The sequence below is a fragment of the Phyllostomus hastatus genome, unplaced genomic scaffold (assembly GCF_019186645.2).
Source record: "Phyllostomus hastatus isolate PE091 unplaced genomic scaffold, TTU_PhHast_1.1 phas_scaffold_55, whole genome shotgun sequence".
In the NCBI taxonomy this organism is placed as follows: domain Eukaryota; kingdom Metazoa; phylum Chordata; class Mammalia; order Chiroptera; family Phyllostomidae; genus Phyllostomus; species Phyllostomus hastatus.
In genome coordinates this window covers 1030200-1044840 of record NW_025334035.1, presented here as the reverse complement: position 1 = coordinate 1044840, position 14641 = coordinate 1030200, and the positions used below count along the sequence as shown (strand labels likewise).

The window sequence follows — 14641 nt, the reverse complement described above, 5'->3', positions numbered from 1 at the left end:
TCCACAGGCTGAGTACCAGTGGGTTTGCTTCTCTGCCCCACCTCATTGGTTTATAGGAGAGAGTATTAGAGCCCAGAGAGGGCAGGAACTGGCCTGAGGGCGCACAGCCCCCATGGGCAGGGCCAGGGTCTGCTGGCCCTCTGCCTACTGAAACATGTGGGTATTTAGGCAGTTTAAAGGTGCTCACTGAATCCTCCCACCCTTCCAAGCTGTGCAAGGCTCCAGCTCAGCCCAGTCAAGTGACCCAGAATCCTGGGTGAGTAATATCTGCTTCTGAGCCCTTGGTCTGAGCCACACTTGGCAGATTCATGAGACCTTTGTGAGACTTAGGGTTGATTACCAGACAGGCAGTGTGGACAGGGGAGACCCCTCCCCCAACAGCCCTGAGCAGAAGATGTGGCCAGAGGACACACCCAGCTACCAAGCCCCTCTACCTCCACAGCGCCTTCCCAGTGTCAGACTCTTAGAGCCAAGAGTGGGGATCCTTAAAGGCCTGCAAGTTCTATGTTGATTCTCTGCACAATGATCTTGGCAAGCAGCTGTACAGCTTCCACTTACATACCCCTAGTGGCAGGAAGCTCACTACCCCCATGTGACCCCTTCCATTTGGCCAGCTCTGAGTGTTGGAAGTTTTCCCTCTGGCCAAGCTAGAATCCTGTGTCCTATGGCTTCCTGCCCTCACCACACCCTCACCTGAAGGCTTATACTAACCACAGAGGGTGCATCAATAGCTAAAGTCTGTGCAGAACCTCAACACAAGGACCTTCTGTCCATTCTGCAGTAGGCTAAGTAATGGCCCCTAAGGTATCTTCATCCTATTCTCTGGAACCTGTGATGTTACCTCATATGACAAAATTACATTACACTAAGGATCTTGAGATGGAGAGATTACCTTTCCTTGTTTAGTGGGCCCTGAACACAACCACAAGTGTCCTTGTAAGAAGGAAGCACAGGAAGAGCTGAGACAGAAGAGAAGGAGCTGTGTGTCTGTGGATGTAGAACCTGGAGAGATGCAGCCACAGGCAATGCCTGCAGCCACCAGAAGTTGGAAGAGGCAAGAAAAGTTGCCTCTTTCTCCCATAGAACCTCCAGAGGGAGTGTGGCCCTGCTGAACTTGATTTTGGCCCAGGGAAATCATTTTGAACTTCTGACCTCCAGAACTATGAGAAAATACATTTCTGTTCTTTTAAGCTACGGAGTGTGGCAATCCATTGCATCAGCCCTAGGACAGTAACACAAACTCCCGTGTCAGTTTCTCACATGGGTTCTATGAAGGAGATGAGTTAGGAAGCCGAATGAAGCTGAGAAAAGGGGAAGAGAGTTGCCCAGGGAACACACAGCCAGTTAATGCCTGAGGTAGAATTGAGCCTTATTCTCCCCCCACCACCTCCCCACCCCCGATTTTTCAAGCTGCTGGGGGCTTTCCGGACTGTCTTTGCCTCCAGGGAGATAACAATCTAGCTGGGGCACCAAGGCAGACTCGCAGCCTCATCTGATGCACCCGTTCATTCACTCACTGGATGCTCTCCTGGAGCACCCATGGTGTGTGTGCCAGGAAACTGCTCCCAGCGAAGTGGAGAGATGTTCATGTCAATTCACAGCAACAGGCAGTCGCCAGAGGCAATAGGATGTGCTTAGAAGTACGAACTTTGGAGTAAGATGGGTTTGAATCTTAACTCTACTACTTGTTCTCTGCATGACCATGGACAAGTCACTTAACCTCTCTGATCCTCCATCTCCTCCTGTGTAATACGGGAATAATATGGTTAATCCTTGTAGGGTTTTCTTCATGTAGAATGCATAGGTTGGGGCCTGAACTACAGCTGGAGCTTAGGAAGTGACGGTGAGAAAAGGGAGGGGTGCTATGAGCAGAGGGCATGGCTTGGGCAAAGGCACAAACAAGGGAGAGGGCACGGGACATCCCGGAGACCACATGAAGCTCTCCCTCTTGGTACCTGGGCATGAGGAGGAGGCTGGGGAGAGGGAGGTAGACGTGCTTCCGGGCAGAGGACTGGTGTCACTGAGGCCTCAGAGAGCATGAGGAGCCCTCAGGGCAGGGAGAAGGAGGGCACCACAAGGGTCTGAGAAGCATCCGCTGGAGAGGAGGAGGGAACAAGGATTAAGGGTTTCAAGAAGGAGAAGAGAGCAAGTCAAAGAGGATTGAGATGTACCCTGGCATTCAGGAGGTCACTGAGTCCCTGGAGAACGGGGTGGGGAGGGCGGGCCGTGGGACAAGCATTCCCTGAGCACAGCAGCTTTCCCGGACTTGCAGTGCCTCAACTGGCGCAGGTGAAGTCCCTAAGCCCGAATAGTAATGAGGCCTCCAGGGCCTCGGTGTGCCATCTGCAAAATGGGATGGCCTCACACTATGGGTCCCTTCGAAGGAAGGTTGCTTGAGTCCCCTCATTCTTGCCCCCACCCCAAGTGCCCTCTGGACCTCCACAGCCACCCAAGAGTGGGGATATAGGGACAGGGGCCCAGGGAGGACAGGGGAGCTGCCTCTGGACACCCAGCGCAGCAGGGGCTCAGCCAGAGGCAGAAGTGGCCTACTGCCTGCCAGCCAGCTCTCCAGCTCTGCGGTCTCTTCACAGAGCACTGTGTGCCCAGACAGATTGAGTTTTGGCACTCAGAACCTCCTAAGACTTCCCCATTGAGAGCTGCCCTAACCTGAGCAGATGCCCAGGGTTCCCAGAGGACCCTCACCTGTCCTTGCTGTCACATGGCTCCTTGAAGCAAGGAGATTGCAGCCCATGTACCACACGAGCCTCGAACAAAAACTTGGGGGCCCAGAAGCCCAGGGCTCCAGTCACAAAGGCCATGGCTGTCACTCCAAGGGTGGACCACACAAAACTCCAGCTGCAAAAGAAAGCACCCTGGCTGAGGATGGGAGAGGGCTGGGGCCACAGGGGATGTCCACTCCTCTGCGCACCCCTTCTCCCATCTCCTGGGCACTGAGGTCATCTGGGCATCCAGGTGGGCTCTAGGCTCCACATCTGCCCCAACATTCCCTGAGAGCCCTGCACACCCCATCTCCACCCCTTTACTCATGTTTTGCCTTCCTCCCTCCTCTCTGCAGGACCAGCTCTCCCATCCTGAAAGGCCCACATAGACCATCACAGTCTCCAGGAGGTTGAACCTGCTGCCCTGCCTTCCTCTGGCTGCCCCCCACCAGCCTCATGGCTCTGGAACAGACAGAGTTGGGTGCTGCTCATGCTCCACATTTTGGTAAATCATGAGGCCTGGGAGTGCAGTTGACTCCTGTCCGCCTCCCCGACCAGGCCTGGAACAGAGGATAGATGCACTCCCATGAGGCTCAGAGAGGCATCCTCCCGGCATCCTCCCAGCAGCCCTGAGAAGCAGGCACGGCTGGAAGATTCTGTCCATTGAATAAATGAGGGAAGTAAGGCTCCAAGTCTCAGGTCACTTAGGGATAAGGCAGTGGCAGAGCCAAAGCTGGAGTTCACGCTGCCTCCCTCCCTTCTCCCTGCCTTCCTTCCAGCCCTGTGCTGCTGTCATGTGGCTGGGGGAAGGGGGCCTGAGTGAGAGACCAGCTCAGTTGGTGAGTGGGAGCTCAGAGGAGGAAGAGGGCTGTGAACGATGGAAGGTCACAGGGGCCTCTGGTCACAGGGGTCTCCCTAGAGGCAGAAAGCAGGAGGCCAGGGATGCCGGGGCAGACAGTGGAGTTTTGGGTGACAGGCAGGAAGGAGCAGGAACACTCACTTTCTCCACAGGTATTTGACATCTGCCCACCAGCTGCTCCTCAGGGCCCCTGGAGCCACCTGCCTCTGCTTCTCAGCAGCTCCCCGGGGCGGGTCTGGAACCAGCGCGATAAGCAGAACCAAGGCCACAGCTTCCAGGCAGGGCATGATCTAGGGACAGGAGGACCCAGGGAATTCAGTGCCACGTGCCCCTGTAGCCCAGAGATCCTAGGGTGACTGAACTCTGTGGTCCAGGCCCTTGAGGTGCTCTGTGCCCTGGGTGGGAGGCAAACAAGTGGTGTCCTGGGTGCTGGTTACACAGAACCTAACATAGCACTGTCTCTCATCCCATCACCTCTGACAGCACAGCCTCTCTGGGGAGCAGTGTCTCCCTGAGAGTTGATTAAGTAGCTGTCTGTCCAGTACAGACACTACTCTATCTGAGCACTGAGCCTGACACAGCTGAGCACTGGAGTACCTGCAGTCGCCATAACTGCCCCCTTTCCCTCCATCTGCCACAGTATCTGCCCTAGTATCTTTCTGTCTCTTGTCTCATTAATCCTCAAGAGTCCCTAAGGCAACATTTACTCCCTCATTTTACAAGTCGGCAAAGTGAGGCTCCTAAGAGGGAGGCGACTGCTTCAAGTCACCCAGTTAGTAAACTGAGCAGCCAGGATTTGAACCCAGGGCCACAACTTCCATACCCACGTCCCACGTGAGGTCCCAAATGTCTGAAGCTGCTGACGTCTGACTGCCTCCCATGGCGCCGGGTAACATGCCAAGTGGCTAAGGCCACTGGAGGCTGGAAAGTCCCTGTCGGCCCAGGGGCAAAGCAGGAGGAAGAAAAGGAAGCTGGACTCACGCGGAGGGCCCAATGCCAGCTCCCAGTCAGCGCCTTCACGGCTGACCCCAGCACATAGCCCAGGCCACTGCAACAGAGGGGTAAAGGGGACAGGCAGTGAGGGCAGAGCGGCAGCCCAGGGCCCCCAGGCTGGCCTGAGCCAAGGTGCCCCCAACGCAGGCAGCTGGCTGTCTGCGGATCACAGCCCTTTCACTGGAAAGAGTGAGCCACGTGAAGCCCAGATGTCCACTGCCCTTGGTCAAGTCACCGGTGACCTCTGGCTCCTAGCCCATCCCTGTGCCACTGTCCCCCGACTCCCTATATGAGGACTCCCTCCCTCACCTGAGGCTCAGCCCTGCCTGAGTCAGAGATTTCAGGAAACCAGGGTCAGAGCTCAGGGACCTCGCTGTAAATCCCACTCTGTCCTACCCCTCTGTGGGGTGCACTGCCTGGCCCTAATGTGCTTCCCTGCCCCATCTTCCAGAGTCCACCACCCCCCCTCAACAGGCAGACTGCCAGGACGCTCCTTCTCACTGCCCCCCCCCCAAGTGTACTAGCACGTAGAGAGCACCTTTATTCTCTCTAATCCTCGTCACAGCCCACCAGTGTTACTGTCCTCATTTACAGACGAGGAACTGAGGTGCAGAAAGGGTAAGTGACCTGGTGAGGAAGGGGTACGGTTGGGATGGAAATGCCAGCCCTCCTGGTCTGATGTGTCTTCCCCAGCCCAGCTCCTGTTCCGACTCTTTTGGGCCTTGGTTTACCAGCCGCGGGAAGTGGGCCCAGGGTGATACCAACCTTCCAACAGGAATAAAGATGTAGAAGATGGCCAGTACCCGGGTCCGCTGGTCTCTCACGAAGAGGTCGCCCAGGATGGTGGGCGCGATGGTGGAGTAGCTGGCGGTGCCAGTGCCCACGACTCCCCGGGACAGGAAGAAGAGCCAGGAATACTGGGGCAGGCAGGTACAAGAACAGGGTGAGTTCCAGAAGTCACCCACGGGCAAAGGACTCAAGGATTTGTCAGAGGGGTTCCAGATACAGGCACCTCGCTATCATCCCAGCCCTGGTTCCCCGAAATCACACGGGTGCCCCCTGCTGGTGCCTGAAGCTGCTGCGGGCGCCCCCAGGCTGGAGGAGCCCTTCTCCAGAGCATCGCCTTTGCTAACCAGGCCAGTTCCCCCATACCGCAGCTGTTACCCCTCCCCCACCGCCAGGGCAGTGGGCGGAAATGAAGCCACCAGCAGCAGCGAGAGGTGCAAGAGAGGAAGGCTCCTGTTAAGAAAGCCTAACGGGCTGGCCCTGGCCGGGTCGTCATTTGGTTGGACCATTGTCCCAATACAGTTGCAGGTTCCATCCCCATCAGAGCACATGCAAGAGTCAACCAATGAATGCATGAGTTAGTGGAGCAACATATTAATGTTTTTCTCTCTCTCAAATCAATCGGTCAATCAATCAATCAAGCCTAATGGGCTCCTCTCTCAGCCTGGAAGGCAATCCCCAGCAAGCCTGGCGCCTTGATGGGAACAGAGGCAGCCCCACCCGGCTGCCATGGAGCCAGCAGGACAAAGTTCCCTAGGGCCTGCGCAGGGGTGAGGGCACCTACCCGGGGGGAGATGAAGGAGCTGGAGAGGCCCGCTCCTGACCAGAGGAGGATCCCAAAGCTCAGTGTGGCTTTGCGGCTGTGTCGGTCGCCCAGGTAGCCAAACACGGGTGCAGACAGCAGCAGGCAGACAGTGAAGACTGGAGGAGACAGGCAAGGGGCAGCCTGCATCTCCCCCAATGTTAGGTGGGCAGATGGTCCCCATGGGCCCACAGAAGGGCACCTTAGCAGTGAGTGGATTGAGGCCAAAAAGAGGAAAAAATAAGGTGAACCCCCCAATCCTCCCCTAGCACATAACCCATTGCCTAAAGTCAGGGGGCTGGGCTGGGCTGTGCAGCAGTGGGCTACTAGCTCCACCTCCCTGATCATCACCCAGCACAGGTGAAGTCAACAACCCCCATGCCCACTCCTATATGCCCTCGGAGGCAGCGTAAAGGTGAGACAGAAGTGGCCGTGGAGCCAGGCATGGAGTAGCCAGTGGTCAGGGCACACCAGAGCCCTGGCTTTATCAGAACTCCTGCCCTCTGTGAGCCTGATGCTGGGGCTGGTCTGATTTTGCTATCACACCCCTCCTGAGGGTGGAGGGTGGCAGAAGGGACGGGTGGTCTGCTTGGGCCCTCTTGGAAAGGCAGATGAGCACCGTTTAGAATGAGCACAGTGATTCATGGGAGCTGGAAACGTGCTGGTTTTCCTAAGTAGGTAGAATATTCCCCTGACACTGTCAGTTGTATGCATACCATTTTTTAAAGTAAATCCTTAAGAACTGGCGGCTGGATTAATGAATACGTAGGCTATTCTGTGAAGACAAAGAAACTGCCACGGTTCATGGATGTGTACCCTCACCTCTTCTGTTCCTTAAATAAATCGCCTCCGCCCTCCCGGGAGGACGTGTCCCAGGCCTCCGAGAGTCCGCAGGCAGTGAGAGGAAAGTCTGGACCCTCCCCACCTGCTCCCACCATCCAAGGGCCTTAGGCTTTGGAGGGCCCCGCCCACCACTTGGGTCTCCATTCATTGAGCACATATGATTGACATTTCCTAAGCCCAAAGAGTATCCAGACTCCTCTCAGCTGAGGTTCCAGTCCCTCCCACTCCTCCAGTATTGGGTGGAGCCACTTGCAATTGAGGAAATTAGGGCAGTTTTGACCTACAAAACGAGAATTTAATGTGGTTCGACTTAATACTCCACAGAGAATGGTCTTTGGTGTCAATGACATTTATAATTTTAATAGCTACTGCCAAAATAGGCCTCCATAAAAAGCTGTATCGATCTACACTTGCGTGGAAGCCTATGCCAGCACCCTTGTGACACTTGATAGGATCAATCCCTTTATTTTTGTTCATCTAATGGTTGGAAAACAAATGGCGTCTCGCTGATGTTTTTACCTGCACCCTATTCCTGGTGAAGCTGAGCACCCTCTGCCCATTTTTCTCTTGGGCCTTTTGTTGTTTGGAAATAGTTTCTCCAGTCCTTCACACTTGTTTTAAGGATTTAAAATGCAAGTTGTGAGACTGAACTACCTGGGCTCACATCCTGACGCTACGGCTTCCTAGCTGTGTGACCTTGGGCAAATTCCTTAACTCTCCTGTACGACTTTCATTAACTACACAATGAAATAGTAAGAGTACTTGCCTCATAAGATTAAATAAAATAAAGCATATAAAAGGCAGTGGCTGGCTTTATATAAATTAGGCATATAAATGCCTAATAAATGTTACCTGTTATTAATTATTGCACTTACAGTTTCAATCACCACGATACAGAAGAGTTCAGCTTTGATGTAGTCAAATTTATTATCTTCCTCTAGGGAGGTTGTTTCGGGTCTTGTTAATGCCTATCTTTTTTACCCAAAGGTTGTAAAAAACATTTCACCAAATCTAATACTTTTATGAGATCTGGGGCAGGGATCCTCAACAGGACACGATCACCTTAGCTGTGCAGTTGCCCTGAGACGAGAGACCTGCCCCTCAGGGGAAGACAGGCACTCCTTCTTTCCCTTCTAGCATCTCCACATTCAAATACTTTCTGTGACAAGGCAGGAGAGAGAGATTCAGGGGCACCAGGAGAGAAGGACTGTACAGGCAGCTGCCTGGAGTTGAATCCCAGCTTCGTCACTCACCAGCTGTGTGACCTTCAGCAAGCCCCACAGCTGCTCTGTGCCTCAGATTTGGCATTTGTAAAATAGGCCTATAATAATACCTGCCTCATGGGAGTGTTGGGAAGATTAAATGAGTTAATATTATAAAGCACTTAAAATAGTACTTGGCACATGGTAAGGGCCACATCAGAGTTTGTTTTAATATTATTAATCAATTAACCAACTGCAACAGTTTCTCAGTCCCAGTTGGGAGGGAGGGGGTCTGACCACTCTTTCACACATCCCTCTACCCCATTCTTGTAACCTGACCCCCTACTTAGTTCATACAGCAGCCCTGTGGACACAGAGCAGGGTGGGTCTTTGGGCCATTGCTTGGAAGTCTTAGAAAGGTAAAAATACTCACCTTAGGTCACCGAGACAAGCCTGGTCATCAGGACTCCAGCCCACTGACCTTTCCATATGACTTTTGGGACAGTTCCTACAGAAATAACCCTTCCCATCATTCACTCCCAAACACACACACTCACATATCCACATCCACATTTTCTTTTTTCCTTTCTTCCTTTCTTTCTTTCTTTCCTTCTTTCTTTCTCTCTCTCTCTCTCTTTCTGTCTGTCTCTCTTACACACACACACACACACACACACACACCCCTCTCTCCCTCCATGGTATCTCACTGATCAGCAGCCTTGTAGTAATAATCCTATTCACCATAGTAAGAACTGGGAAAGGAAAATGTTGACTCAACTATCATTATCTGTTTCATCTAGAAGTTTGAAGGCATTGAGCTGAGATGGTCTCTCTTTAGCTACGAAGGAAGCTCATAGATTTACCTATGAAGGGAGATCAGCCCCGGCCAGCCTGAGACAGGAGCAACGGGAAGACCCGTGGTCTAAAGCAGGGCTCTGCTAACTCTTTCGCTTGGTGCCTGTTAAAGAAGTTTATAGAACTATGCACTCCTTCACATGTTTTCTGCTGACATTTAAAATATTTTCATCATCAGTTTAAACAGTTACAGATGTGATTTCCAGCATTATCGTATTTTTTAAACTATATTTTCATCCAGATCCTTGAGGCTACAGATCAAGTTCATTCAATTTACGGGGAATGCCAGCCATAGAGTCTAATGAACAAAACCAGTCCTGCCCTGACCAGGTGGCTCAGTTGGTTGAGCATCATCTCATACACCAAGAAAATGTTGTGGGTTCGAGTTCCGGTCAGAGCACATACCTAGGTTGTGGGTTTGATCTCCAATCAGAGCAAGTAGGGAAGGCACTGATCAGTGTTTCTCTCTCACATCTCTCTCCCCACCCCTCAAACCAATAAACGTCCTCGGGTGAGGATTTAAAAGAAAACAGTCCTTATTTGTCAAATCAATCAGACAAATCAGACTGGTTGTCTGTAAGAAAGATGTTAAAATGTTGGCTTCATTTTTTATTGAAATAACTGTGCTGACACCTGTCCCGGAGACAACCTTCTCACTTCTGAATTTTAAATCATAGATAAATAGCAGACTGTCACACACCGGCAAGACAGCTAGATAAGGCTTGGCGTCTTGCCATGGGTTTGCGGCCTGGAGAAAACATCCCCAATGGGTTTCTACTGACTGTCTGCTTTGCTCCCCATCCTCCCCAGCTGAAGCCAAGCCCCTCTGTCTGGCACCCTGGAGGTTTCTACACCCAGGGCTGCAGCTCCTGGAAAGTTCTCATGTCTCCCCAGGGGTCCTCGTACCCCAGTTTGAGAGCCTTGTTCTAAAGGTTGAGATAGTGGACTATTAGGAAGAGGAACCATGCATGTGCTTGTGACCGGCCAGGTGTGTTCACATACATGTATCTATGTTATTACAGTGTGTGCACACATACAGGGGGTGAATACATGTGTCACCATCCAGGCGTTCATGGACCCACTGCCCCCTCCTTGAACAGGAAGTATAGCTGCTCCCCAAAGCTGGACTGAAGGTGCATGTGAGCCCAGACCCCCTCTGAGCCCACGTCGGGGGGTAGGGGGGGTCTCGGTCTGTCTGTGTGACCTGGCGGTCAGATTTTTCAGGTCCACGAGAGGAAAGCAAGTGTCAGGATTTCTCAACCCCTGCCAGTCTCCGGTACCCAGAGGAGCTGAACAACAGGAAGGAGTGAGTGGCCAACTCCACAGCCGTGGTCAGAACTGCAGGAGCCCTTCCCAGCCCCAGCTCCTCCTGCTCTTTGGGCAGCACCTACACTTAGACCTGAAGGGGCTGTTCAAGCATGAGGTCTCAGCCCATGCGATCTCCTGTTACCTGGACTCTCCTCATACCTGCCGCCACTGTGTGCAGTGCCCCTTCCTCTGCTGGGGGACTTAGGGCGGCTCAGCCTGGCTCCTGTTCCCCAGCAGCTGTAGCTGGGCACAGAACAGGACCTGCCAGAAGACCCCAGCCCAGCGTGAGGCCAGGACCCCAGCTCCAGGGCCAGGGCTCACTCCTTACCCGTCTGAAGCAAACCAACACTGCTGTCACTGATGTGAAAAAACTTCTGTACATCCAACAGCACTCCTGTGGACAGACAGATAGCACTCAGGAAACAGGAAGTAGCCCACTGGGCCTCTAAAGCCACCACCACTACATTTGGGACAGGACCACAGCTGCACAGCACAGGACAGGCATGGCACCCGAGCCCACTGATCTTTCCCCTGCTCCTACACATGCACACAAATCACAGGCACATAGAGAGATGTGTGTACATCAAACACATACAGAAACATGCATCCCAAAGGCCCTGACTTGTACACACACATTCACGCATGACATTCACTCCCAGGAAATGACATAGTCATGCAGACACAGACATGCTGATCCACATACATACATACAAACAGGAATGCCCAGGAATATACACTCATAGAGGCTTAGATATACATACACACAGGAGCCTGCACTCACAGATGTGTAAGCCCAGCCTCACACATACACACACACACACACACACACACACATAGCCAGACACACATACATACACATATACACTGAAATGTACATATAAAGACACACCCAAAGTCATGCATGCAAATGCATGTATGCAGGACTGCCATTCACATCCTAGTCAGAGTGACTGGCAGCTCCCTGTTGCTGCACAATGCACAGCCATTCGATTAGACTACAGTGTAAATGGAAGTCCCTGGGATTGTGCTACACAGCAGCCCTGCTAGTGTACAAACTCCAGATGCTCATAGACATCATATACATGCATGAGCATGTACATACAAAGACATGTGTGCCTTGACCTGCACACATGGCCCCACATGTTCTTCTGGGGGCATGAGCACAGACGTGAGAGTGCACATGAAAGCTTCAGAGATAGGTTCTATTTAGGCCTGACCTTGACCTTGACTCCCTGAAGGTGGTAAGTGCTTGCTCTCCACTAGCCAGGTCTCTGAAGCCCTTCTAAGACCTCACTAGGCCATGGGCCGGTGCAGTGCGTGCTCAGCCTAAAACAGAGAAGAATCAGGCCTTCCAAAGCCAGGTCCTGCTCCCTGAAATCCCCTCAGCCCTTTAGTGTATTTTAGAAAAAGTTAATCAGATCCTAGGCACCTGCTTATCTGAGCTGTGAGGCTCTGGCCCTGCCATGATGAAGGACAATCATTACTCTCATTGAATTATGAGATGCCCGAGGGCCAGACCCTGAGCTGACACTGCAGTTTCCCTCAGAGGTGGGGGCTGTCATTGTCTCTATGACACAGATGAGGAGACAGAGGCTCCAGCCAGCCATGGCTGCACAGCTGGAAATGGAGGAGCTGAGACCAGAATCCCAGCCAGAGGTAGTCTGCCTTCCTGCCCAGTGTTGCAGAAGGGCAGAAGTGCCCCAGTGGGGCCCTGCAGAATTGCCCACGGGGTTGGGGGAGAGGGATAAAACCCCCTCCCTCATCCACACCTCCAAGACCTGTCAGCAGGTGAGGAAAAAAACAAAGAATCAGAGAAACAAAGTAAGATTTTTGTTCAGATGTTTAATTTGGGCCCAGTTGCCACAGTATCTAGGCATACCAATGTACATGTCCTTTCTTTCCCTTTTAATATGTTTAATTACATGAATAAGACATATTCGTTAAAGAGAAAAAACAGACAAGCAGATAAGCAAAATAAATAGCTAGATGAAAATTCTCTCTAACCACACTCATCTTCCACGTTTGGGATGGGGACCTACCCCCGCACCCAGTCTGCCCCCAGGTCTGGGGTGCTCTGGGGGCTTGGGCGCAGCCTCATTCTTTACCTGTAAGCTGTCACTCCAGCTTCCCACAGGAGAACCCCAGTCACCGGGAGACTTGCCTGCAGTCCCCCAACTGTCCCTACACACTCTCTTTGGTTTCACTTCTCCTTCATCCCAATAATGGCCTTGCTTCTCTCACAGCCAGGGGAAGTCCCAACACGGAAGGGGCCTCATGCAGGCAGAGCTCAGGGCCTGACGGTTCAGCCAAAGGCTTCTCAGGACAAGTGGTGGTGAGAGCAGGGACCTGAGCCTGTGGGGCTCAAAGAGCTCTACACCCACAATCACCCTGCTGTCACCTGTGCCCTGCCCATCCCCTGCTCTTCATATACCCTTCCCACACTCCGATTCAGGTCTCCTCAGCTTTGGCCTGGCCCACTGCAGCTGCCTCTGTATTGACCTCCTGTTTCACTATGCTTCCATCATATACCTCAAATGCGATTATAGACCCCCCACTTAAAAACATCTTCCCACCTCCCCATTTTCCTGGCCTGTTCCATTGTTTCAGCAGAAAGGCCAGGCTTTTAGTCTGGCACCAAAAAACCCCCTATGATCTGGCCCAAAACCCCCTTTTAGAAAAATTTCCTGCTTTCTCCCCTCTCACCATACTTCATCAGAGCATAGCCTTTGGCTCTGTGTGCCCTGGCGCATGCTGACCCCTCTGTCTGAATGATCTTGCCTCACCCCTTCCCCACCTTGCCAATTTTCACAGCCTTCAAAGGCCCAAATCAAATACTCCCTCCCCTGTGATTCTACCAGAACCCTCAGTCATTGATCCCGGGCTGCTCAGCTGACTCTCACCCCACTCTCCCTGTCTTAGAGCTACTTGTTCACGTGTTCTGTGTCCCACTGAGCTCATCAAAGGCAGATGCTGGGTCTGGGGCTGTCTGCAAGCCCTGATTCCCATTCATTCCACAGCCACTCTCCAGTGTGCTGCGCTGGTAACTGATGACTCAGTATCCTGGTCTCAGGGATGCCCAGCAACTACAGGTGCCACCTCTGAGCTCCCCAGACCAGCTGGTACCTCCCTCATCTGGCTGCATCTCCCTGCCTTGCAGGAATCTTGCTAATGAGCTTCTTCTCCCTCCTCCCTGTGAAATGGTCATTCCTGAGTTCAGAAACTACCAGATGGACTTCCCCTCCCCTGTGTCCACAAGGTCCACCCAGAAGGCCCTGCCTATAGTTAGTGCTCAGTTGATCTTGAATGAATTAGTGATAGAGGAAATGTTGAATCCTGAATGAATGAATGAATGAATGAATGAATGAATGAATGAATAAGTGAAAAGTGAATGAGTGAGTGACAGAGGAGACTGAGCCCTGGGGCCTACAGGAAGAAAGGCAGAATGTGCAAGGTTTGCACGCAGCCTGCTATCCCACAAATACCCAGCAAACTGTTTCTTGCTTGGGAGCTGGGCCAGGCTGCCCTGTCCTCCACAGCCTCACCCTGGCATTCCACCCAGAGCCTCCAGATCTTTGCCTGAAGGCTCAGTTCCCCTTGTCATCCTCATCCACCCCCCTATCACCATGCACCACACCTATGTTCACACTCCTAATTTGGGCTGGACTGGGAAGTGAGATTGGCAGGACAGCAGGGATATGCTCCACAAGAAGAAAGCTTGCTGGACAGAAGGCCACCATGGTGGCAGGGCAGCCAGTGGGTGGATGGGTAGGGGCTGCCCAGGATGTCTGTCCCCTTCCTCACCTGCGATGATGAACCAGTTCATGTAGTTCAGGAGGTTGGTGTAGCAGAGCACCCCTGCAGCCACATAAGCTCTCCAGCGGGGCAGGCTCCAGGGGACAGGCATGGTTGGATGGGGACACTGACCTGAGCCCAAGGCCCCAGAGTGCCCACCTGACCCTGGGAACCCGCCTTGAGGCCCCTGTGGCCCAGGCTCCTGGCACTCCCCAGACATGCCCCGCACCTTGCCGGCCCAAAGCTTCTGTCCCAGGAGGCACGCAGGGGCCAAGATGCATCAGTTCTGTATTGAGTCACTTCCTGTGGTCTCCCAGCTTCCCAATCTGAAAGCGGCTACCCTAACTGCTAAGCATCTTATCACAGGTTCCTGCTGAGCCCACCACAGCTTCAATGGTGAGATTTCACCATCCCCAGCCTCCGGGGCTTGCTCGAGGGGAAGAGGGCTCTTGCCCTCATGCCCCATCCTGGGTGACCGAAC

At 52.8% G+C, this 14641-nt stretch overlaps 1 protein-coding gene across 1 annotated transcript in view; it reads right to left on the bottom strand.

Moving 5' to 3' along the window:
- Positions 1-14380, bottom strand: part of SPNS3 (sphingolipid transporter 3 (putative)) — a 41515-nt gene extending 27135 nt beyond the window's left edge. The window contains exons 1-7 of the mRNA XM_045824498.1: positions 14170-14380; positions 10697-10762; positions 6143-6279; positions 5338-5489; positions 4561-4627; positions 3721-3869; positions 2704-2856 (exon numbers count right to left, since the gene is read on the bottom strand). Coding sequence (XP_045680454.1) covers positions 2704-2856; positions 3721-3869; positions 4561-4627; positions 5338-5489; positions 6143-6279; positions 10697-10762; positions 14170-14380 — 935 coding nt within the window. The remainder of the gene's footprint in view (positions 1-2703; positions 2857-3720; positions 3870-4560; positions 4628-5337; positions 5490-6142; positions 6280-10696; positions 10763-14169) is intronic.
- Between the last annotated feature and the right edge of the window lie 261 nt (positions 14381-14641).